This window comes from Zea mays, chromosome 6 (genome assembly GCF_902167145.1).
Source record: "Zea mays cultivar B73 chromosome 6, Zm-B73-REFERENCE-NAM-5.0, whole genome shotgun sequence".
Taxonomy (NCBI): Eukaryota; Viridiplantae; Streptophyta; class Magnoliopsida; order Poales; family Poaceae; genus Zea; species Zea mays.
This window is the reverse complement of record NC_050101.1, coordinates 96,992,499-97,002,057: the sequence shown is the minus strand read 5'-3', so window position 1 is coordinate 97,002,057 and position 9,559 is coordinate 96,992,499. Positions and strand designations below refer to the sequence as shown.

The following is a 9,559-nucleotide window of genomic DNA, read 5'->3' as shown; positions in this document are numbered from 1 at the left end:
CATGACAGACCTGGAAGTTCCACTTGTTGATGATGATAGCAACGTTCAATCCCCACCACTGGAAGACGACGAGCACAACGCGAATGGTGGCATTCTGCGCAGCACCGATGTTCATGTCGTCGAGGTAGTGGTCAAACAATAGATCAATTAGTGGACTGTGCTCCAAACGCAACAAGAAGAAGCACTATTGATCTGCAGCAAAGACGATGATTGCAATTGCAAGGATGGGTACCTACCATTCCGGGGTCGGTGTAGATGATTACCTTCTTCTTCTTCGTCCTCTCGACCGCTGCCATGGATCCCAGACATATTTCGATCCCTTCAGGCTACGCCGGGCGCGTGTGCCCGCAAGACGCGGGGAAGGCGGAAGGGAATGCCAGGAGGTTTAGGGATCCAGCGGAAGGCGTGAGGAAGGCGACGGGACACAAGGAGGTTCACGGATCCGGCGGCATGATCAGGCTCTATGCTGGAGCAGGAGACTTGAAGTGGGTGGGTGGAGGATGGACGCGATCGAAGAAGGGAAGGGAGGGATGTGAGATGAACCGGACGACGAGGGAGCTCGAGCGGCGATGGGCGCGACGTGTGTGGCTGCAAGACGTGGGGAAGGCGGCGTGGGGAAGGCGTGCGTGGCTGCAAGACGTTTAGGGATCGGGGGTGCGGTTCCTTGGAGGGATGGAGGAGAGTTGGATCAGAGCCGTGGGCAACGGGACCGACGATCCAGATTAAAAATTGGCAGAACAGCAGAACAAGAGAGGCAGACTACTCTTACCTTCTTAATAAGTAGTACAGATTACTAGAATTTTGTCAGGACTCATCACTGTTGCCTCTCTCTCAGTGAACAAGTGCACATAGATAGGGTAGAGAAGGTAGGTCGGTGCTTGAAATGCAATTAGTAAGAAGCTAGCCTCTTCTCTGCAGATAATCGTTAGATCATGGACACTCATGCATCTATAGGTGCATGTGCATAGCACTTCGCTTTCAGTTGTACATGATCTATCATCCATTATCCGGCTGATTGGTTGGGCGGACCCCTGTGGCCTGCCTCGGTGGAGCATGGCCCACGGGAAACGGACGATTCGAGCATATCCGTGCATGTAGCCTGAAGAAATGTTTTTAGCCAACGTTGCATCTATGGGTGCAGTTTCGTCTCACTTTATGTCGTTAACCAAACAAAGGTTGCCATTAGGTCAACACATGCATTGAGACTAGATAGATGTGTGCAGATACCAATCAAAAGGTATGTGTTCTTAGATTGCAGCTTGTATTATTTCTATAGGACTTGCGTAGTTTCAAGGATTGAATGGTATATTTGGGATATCATTAGTTTGATGCTTACGAGTTCCTTGGTACAACAATGAAAATTACAAATAAAATAAAATTGAAAATAAAATAAAAATGTGCCTAGCTACATTGTTATGCAAGCGATGGAGTGGTGGAATAGTGGTCTAAAAATGCAACATTGTATGGTGAGTATAGTATTTTGTTGCATATACATATAAATCATGTTGCAATTTATAATAATAATAATATCGTTGACGAAATAGTCATTCGTAATACCCTACTATTGCACAGGATGGCAAGACTCTACGACGCATCTTCTTCATTAATCTATTAACTTGAAGTGAATTCATGTCGATTTCTTAAGCCTAAAAATATTCGGAGATATCTTGACCTCATCGAAGAAAAAAAAGATAGGTATACATTTGAGAGGATTTTTATTCAAACTTAGAATATTTATATTTCTAAACCACAATAATCTACGGATAATGTTCTTGAATATGTCTATGTTTCTTCTTGTTTAGTCACATGTTAATGTTACGGTTATTATGGGATCAATAAAATTTGGGCATTTGACTATTATTTGGCACATACACCTTCGGTTGTTTTTGCATCACTGTTTAGAACCAATTTTAAGCAACCATAGCAACGCACGAGCATGTAACCTAGTAACACATGAATTTGTTAAATGCGTGTCTTTCCATTTGCCAAGTGGCTTTTGCCAACTTTCTAAACAAGTAACAAAAGATAACTTGGCTACGCAGGATTAATGTTCATAAATAGATTTATCATCAATTTATTCAAATAGGAACAGTATCATTTTGTATACCGTACCAGATTTATAAATGACATACTTATGAAATAGAGAATACAAATTTATTCAAAATTTCATGTATTTCCTATATTTTTGTTGTAAAAACGAATTGATTCCTAATGGCAAATTTAATCACATCAAAAGTTTTGTTCGAACAAAACAAATGTCTTGAAATTTAAAACTGAGGGAGCAGTTACTGCCAAACGGTGAGACTAAAATAGGGACTAAATTGTTTTAGTCACTAATCCCTCAAGGGGTGTGAAAGTCGTCTAAAAGGGGTGAATAGGCGTAATCTGAAATTTACAACTTTAAACACACACTACAAGCCGAGGTTAGCGTTAGAACTAAAATCAAGTCCGAGAGAGAGTGGAAAAACAAATCAAATGAAAATCAAGCGAATGAACATGGTGATTTGTTTTACCGAGGTTCGGTTCTAAAAAACCTAGTCCCCGTTGAGGTGGTCACAAAGACCGGGTCTGTTTCAACCATTTCCCTCTCTTAAACGGTCACTTAAACCGAGTGAGCTTTCTCCTTAATCAAACGGGTCACTTAGACCCTGCAAGGACCACCACAAACTTGGTGCCTCTTGCTTTGATTACATCATGACATGTGGTGCATCATGGGTTCATTCCTTAAATTTGGTGGGATGACTTTATTTCTCCTATTAGTACTAACTAACAATGAATAATGGGATGGTGATTGATCAATTCATTCTATTCCACAAATCAAACAAAAATAGTGAGGAGTGAGAAAATGATGAACTGACTTATTCTTCAAACCAAACACTCTATAAAGGAACCAAACGTGGCCTAAAAATAAAATTTTAAAAGTAGTTCTTTACATGACAGGAAAAGGAACGTCTGGATGGCCTGCAAACAGAAAAGAACCTGATGCAGTAATGATTGGTACAAGGGAACAAATTGTCAGTTTCAGAAAAACGTCGAAAACAATGCTCAAGCCTCAGCAATCAGGGAATTGAATTGGCATATCAGTATCGTCATGGCATGTTATGTCTATTTTCGGATCTTAGCAGACACATATTGCCAAGAATAATTCAACGAGCCCACAAACAAAACTGGACCATACTTGTTTACAGATATTATACATGGAACAGATGACACAAGCTGGAAGTTGTCTTATGGCTCTGGCCTTGACAAGTAAACATTGTGGTCAGGATCATCTGCCGTGAATTACAAAAAAAAAAATTAAGAATCATCTGTTGTGAAACAGATTATGATGTGGTGATGCTCCCAAGTCCCAAAACAAGGGGACCAATTGGCAGCTTCTCAAGAAGGTCGAAAACAGGTCAGCGACCCAAACCAGGGTTAGCATATCAACATTGAACCAGATGTGAAACCTAAAATAGGTCCGTGCCACATCATACTACCAATAATCAATCGACCTATAAAATTGGAGGAATCTTTGCGACAAACATTATACACATGACACATACAGGAAGTAGTTTTAGGTTCATGGTCTTCACAAGTAGACTCTGTGGTCAGAATCATCTGTGCTATGTCTCCAGATAACCTGTTCATCAATTTTTGAGAGCTTTTCATCATCTAGCAGCTTCCAAGTCGAGATCGAGTCAACTTCCAACCACGACCTCTGCCCCTTTTTGAGTTCACTGTAAATTATCCGAGCTCTCCTTGGCCAATGGGGTCTTCCATAGGCATGATAACCAAAGCCACCACCATAACAGAACCAGATCCCATTGAGATTGCCACAAAAATCATTAAGATGGTCGTGACCCAAAAAGACAGATTTTACATCTCCCATGGAGACAAGGGTCCCAAGGACACCAGAATGTACAGATGAGCAAGCCACCCCTTCCTGGTACTGACCCTTGAAGCCTGAGTACCAGAGCCCTCGGACCTCTGGGATTGGTATGTGGAAGAACGCTAATGCTGGGGCATGTATTTTTTTCTGTCAGAACAAAGGCAAATTTCAGGTACTACACATACACACAAAACTAGACACTTTTGCAATTATTAAAAATAATCTAACATAACTCGTAATCTATATCAAAACTACCCAACTATGCTATTTTAAAACTAATCTAAAGTAACCCATAAATTTGCTATTATTTGAAATAACCCAAAGTAACCCCTAAATCTAAATCCAAATCATCTACCTCTAACATATTTTTTTTAAATGTGTCCCAAAGAGCTCCTATATATGATTCTGAAACTGCACGCTTATGTCATTTTTAATATAGGAAAAAAACATAACCCAGTTCATATATGCAATATGTGTGTCATCATGACAACCAAGTATACATGTATCTATTTCCACAATGAACACATAGCTCAACCTAAGGTTTCAAGTTTCAACCAAAGTACCAAACACATGGAGGTCAGATACAAAGAGGGGAAACTATGAACATTGATTTAAGAGTGTGTGGAGTAATTAGTAACTAAGGTATATCACAATCAGATAATAAAGATTACAGAAATTGTTGGGAGAAATGAAACTCTAATCCTAACCAGGGTTTGGAGATGCATTAATAATAGAGGTAGTTGGGCCTAGGCCCATTACATAGACAACACCCACATAATGCACCTGACACAGCCCATAACGCTAATCAGTACACAATAGCTCTAACAGAAATAAGCTTTTGATTCAGTATCGTCACCGTTTCTTTTGGAGGTATTCAGGCATTTGGGCTTTGGACCGGTTTGGTGCAATATTCTTTCCAAGTTGATGTGATCTGCTTCTACCAGAGTCTTAGTCAATGGAGAGCCAAGTAAGTTAATTTGTCACTGAATAGAATTGCGGCAGGGGGGGCGCTATCACCCATGCTATTCATCATTGTGATGGATCTGTTTCCTTGGTATAAGGCTTTGGAGATGGATTTGCTGCAGCCTCTTCTACCTAGAGGAAATGGAAAGAGATTGTCACTTTATGCCGATTGCGTTGTGCTTTTCATTCAGCCACAGCTTGAGGTGGTGGGTCTGGTTAAAGAGGTTTTGAGAATCTTCGAAGAGGCTTCAGTGCTGGTCACTAATATCAGGAAAAGTTCAGTGATTCCAATAGGGTGTGAATGTGTGATGAGCATCAGATTGCAGCGGTACAGGAGGCTCTGCCTTGCAACTTGGCTCAGTTCCCATGTAAGTACCTTGGTTTGCCACTCTCCACCAGGAAGCTTACCAAAAGGGATCTTTATCCGCTTGTTGAGACGATCGCAGATCAGCTGCCAGGTTCGAAGGTAGCGTTAATGCACCCTGCAGGGCGTGCAACTTTAGTGAAATCAGTCCTCACGGCTATTCCTATCTACTATCTTATTGCCCTCCAGTGTCCTAAATGGGTTATCAAAGATGTTGATAAAATTAGGAGGGGTTTTCTTTGGAAGGGACGCAAGGACGTGAAGGGCGGATATTGCTTAGTTGATTGGCAAAGGTTTTGGAGGCCACTTGGGTTAGGAGGTTTGTGAATTCATAATCTTGAGACTTTGGCGTGGTCCTTGAATATGAGATTGTTATGGTTAAAGAAAACACAGCCGGATCATCCGTGAGCTGGCTTAGAGATTCAGGTCCATCCATATGCTGCAGCACTGTTCGCTGTTTATGTTCGGTCTATTATTGGTAATGGTGCAGCAACCCTTTTTTGGAGTGACAGATGGTTGAATGTGAAGACTATAGCAGAATTTGCACCTAATTTGGCTGTTGCAGTGCCTAAGAAAATTTTCAAGACTAGATCGCTGTGTGATGCCTTGCAGCAATTTTGTTGGGTCAGTGATATCAGAGGAAATTTAACTACAGAAGCCTTCGGGGAATTTTTGGGATTTAGCTCAAGATGTGCAGCTAGAACCTGGGGTGCCCGATCAGCACTACTGGACTCCAGCAGCCTCTGGTATATATTCTTCGAAGTCTGCTTATAATTGTTTCTTTCTTGGCTCGATTGCTTTTGAATCAGCTGACCTTATTTGGAAGAATTAGGCTCCTTCGAGATGAAAAGATTTTGCTTGGCTAGCTTCCTCAAATAGATGTTGGATGACTGACCGCTTAGCATGGCAAGGATTGGAACATCCAGAACAATGCCTTCTTTGTGACCGCCGACCAGCAGGATGAAACAGCGCAACACATCTCAGTCTCTTGTGTCTTCACTAGAGAAATCTGGTTCAGCACTTTATCCACAGCAGGGCTGCATCGCCGTACCCCAAGACTTCAATGATGAAGTTTTTCAAGAATGGTGGAGGAAAGCTGAGGCAAGGTTGCCTAAATGCAAGGAAAAAGGTTTAAATTCCCTGGTTATGATTGTGGCATGGTGTGTTTGGAAGCATAGGAATGCTTGTATTTTTTAGAAGAACCCTCCTAGCACACCCAGAGTTCAGCAAGAAATTTTAGAGGAGGTCAGAGCTTGGTTTTAGGCTGGGCCTGCGGTCTTAAGAGAACTTTGGCCATAGCTGTTGGTAGTTAGTAATGCTATAAGCTTTTATCATTATGGATCCCTATAAGTATGTCAGGTTTTGGCCCCCAGGGGTGTATGTACCCTCTCTTGTATCGGTCTAGTTTGGATCCTTTCTTTTCCTTCTTAATATAAAGATGTGCAGTTCTCCTGCAAGTTAGAGAGAGAAAAAAGAAATACAGAGTATATATACAAATACAACAATTGTGTCTGAATATGAACAAATGGTACCTAAGCAAACTTGATTAACTGTTGGTCCCAGATTTGTTCAATAGTTTCTAACACTTCATTTTTTAGCGTTCTCAAATTACAATCACAACTTCACATGCTGTGATTTTGTTATCAATAATAATCAGAAAGTACCTGAAGCTCCAGGGAAGTAGAACGAAGCCAGGCGAGTTGAGACTCTCTGATCCATCCATATGTTTTAACTCCATTCACCATTTCACGATCACCGCTATCCAGGAAGTAAAGGTTAAGCAGGCTAGTATTGACCAGCTCGGATCCGAATGGCCCATGGATGCCAACATGATAATTCCCAAACCCATGTACCAAAAAACCAGGTGGGTTTACTTGAGATACCGAGTAGTCCATTAGAGACATGAAGGTCATCAGCTCCTCCCGGGTCATTGTCGACTCTTGGTCATGATTACCTAAGATGGCAGCCCATGGCACCCTGTATTCGATAGCAGGGCTGATTGCTCTGAGTAGTGATTCTGCTGCGTCAGTTGCACTGCCCCCAAATATGTTGTCCCCTGATCCAAATTGAACCAACGTGAGCGTTAAGATTAAATTACAATGCGCCCCTTTTGCTTGTATATGTAAAGGACTAAAAGGGAAACAACTTTCGTAGTCTAGGAGCACAAAAGGGCAAGTAATAGGATGTAGAAAGGAGAAGAGAGAAGCGCACCGGTGAAGGCGATGAGGTCGGGCTTCTCGGCCTCGATGACACGGCGCAGGAACCGCGTGGTGTTGAGGTCGGAGCAGCGCGCGCCGCCGCCTTCGGGGCCCACGTCCCGGCAGCGCGTGGTGGCGCCGTTGCCGAAGTGCATGTCCGCCACCTAGCAGCGGGCGTCAGAGAGCGGGATCAGGTCGTAAGCTTCCTAGACGAACGCGCGGGGGGGCGGACGGGAAGCAAGCGCGAGCGAGCGAGTGCGCGCGTGGGTGGGCTGGGCCTGGGCGAGAGGCGCGCACCTGGAGGATCTTGAAGGCGCCATCGTGGCGGAACCGGAGAGGGAGGGGCGCGGCCGCCTTGATGCGGGGCACGGCGGCGTCGGGGTCCGGGTCCAGCACGGCGGCGAGGCGGAGCAGCAGAAGCGCAAGGAGGCAGGGGATCAGCAGGGAGACGAGAGCTGCCAGGTGGGACGAGGCCATCGGTCTCTCAGCTACCTCCATGCCGAAACCGAACCGAACCAACAGGCGTGAACATGTCGCTTGTTGTTTTTTCAGGTTCAGTCTTCATATTGCCTTTGCCTGGATTGTTTTCATAGCACAGCCAGCACTGGCAGCATCACTATCATCCCCTGTCCGTCAGCTTCAATGGCTGCCATGTTCCACTACGTAAAAGAGGGCTACCGGCAATTTGACGTTTACTATGTTACCTTGTGAGTGATGACATAAAAGATGTCCTAAAATAAGATGATGGTGGTCACAGGCTACCAAGTCTTGGCCGTCCAGGTATTAGGTAAGCAACATGGCTGAATTTCGTGGCCCTGCATACGGTGCCATGAGTTTATTTATTTATTTAGTTTTGTCCGGGAACCAATTTATCGAATGATCCATAGTTATGTAACACCCCGTCTAATCCCTATAGCGGCGGTACTTACTCCTGACAGCTTTCTAAGATCATATATCGTCCCCACAAACTAACACGAGTTTTTTTGTGCACTTTGTCCTCACTCATGCGCACCCGAGAAAACTTCTCAGTCGGTTACTCATCCCAAATTGCTCCAAACCAATCACGTTTAACTTGGAGGTTCTTTAGAGATAGGCTTCCGAAAAAGAAGATGCAACTTGTTGATACGAATACTCTATTAATTCTATTAAACTTTTGGCCAGGATATCACAATTCACCCCCTTAGAAGACCGACGTCCTCGTCGGTCAACCCCAATCCAGAAACCTCCCCTCTTAGCCACGTCCGTGTGTCTAGTGTCGTCATATGCCATGCCATGTGACCACTTCAGACCCACATGCGCCATGCGCCATATACCCGAACCCTCTAGCTCACACACGCCCGTGAAACCTCGAGGGTCAGCTCTGATACCACTTGTAACACCCCGTCCAATCCTGGACCGACGGTACTTACTCCTGGCAGCTGTCGGCGTTTCGAGACAGGGGGGTCCCTAAGCCGACGAGTGAGTGTGCTGCGTGCCCCAGCCCAGATGGGTCGAGCGCGTGGGCGAGCGCGAAGGGGGGAGTGGCGAGGTGGCCGGAGTCGAGCGTGAGAGAGGTGTAAGTCCCGCGGCCTTCGTGTTCGTCCCGCGCCCAGGTCAGGTGCGCTTGCAGTAGGGGGGTTACAAGCGTCCACGCGGGTGAGGGAAGCGAGCGGCCCCAAGAGAGCGCCTGTCCCGTCCTCGGTCCCGCGCGGCCAACCTTTTCTGAGAAGGCCCTGGTCCTTCCTTTTATAGTCGTAAGGAGAGGATCCAGGTGTACAATGGGGGGTGTAGCAGAGTGCTACGTGTCTAGCGGAGGGAGAGCTAGCGCCCTAGGTACATGCCAATGTGGCAGCCGGAGAGATCTGGGCACCCTGCTGGCGTGATGTCGTGGCTGTCGGAGGTGCGGCGGAGCCTGATGGAGGGACAGCTATTGGAGCGGTCGAGTCCCTGCTGACGTTGTCCTGCTTCCGTAAGAGAGCCGGGGGCCGCCGTCGTCATAGAGCTTGTGGAGCGCCATCATTGCCCCTCTGGCGGAGCTGGCCGGATGAGACGCCGGTCTTGTTCTCCGTGACCCGAGTCGATTCGGGGTAGGATGATGATGGCGCCTCCTGTTGACGCGGCGGTCTGTGCCCTAGGCAGGGCGACGTGGGGGTTCCTCCGAAGCCGAGGTTGAGTCTGCCTTTT

The 9,559-nt window shown here is 45.5% G+C and overlaps 1 protein-coding gene across 1 annotated transcript; it reads right to left on the bottom strand.

Annotated features, from left to right (window-relative positions):
• Positions 1–3,137: 3,137 nt before the first annotated feature.
• On the bottom strand, positions 3,138–7,932 carry LOC100282698 (phosphatase DCR2). The gene is made up of 4 exons (NM_001371881.1): positions 7,694–7,932; positions 7,410–7,560; positions 6,863–7,254; positions 3,138–4,018 (listed from the first exon to the last, which is right to left on the bottom strand). Exons 1-4 carry the CDS (start codon positions 7,892–7,894, stop codon positions 3,572–3,574), a joined length of 1,191 nt encoding a protein of 396 aa, NP_001358810.1. The 5' UTR covers positions 7,895–7,932; the 3' UTR covers positions 3,138–3,571.
• Between the last annotated feature and the right edge of the window lie 1,627 nt (positions 7,933–9,559).

Excerpts from the sequence above, each read along its gene's own strand:
- LOC100282698 (NM_001371881.1), bottom strand. The coding sequence starts at position 7,894 with ATGGAGGTAGCTGAGAGACCGATGGCCTCGTCCCACCTGGCAGCTCTC. Across the intron at positions 7,255-7,409 it reads CGACCTCATCGCCTTCACCG|GGGACAACATATTTGGGGGC; the intron begins GTGCGCTTCTCT and ends AATTTGGATCAG. Across the intron at positions 4,019-6,862 it reads CTACTTCCCTGGAGCTTCAG|AAAAAAATACATGCCCCAGC; the intron begins GTACTTTCTGAT and ends TTGTTCTGACAG.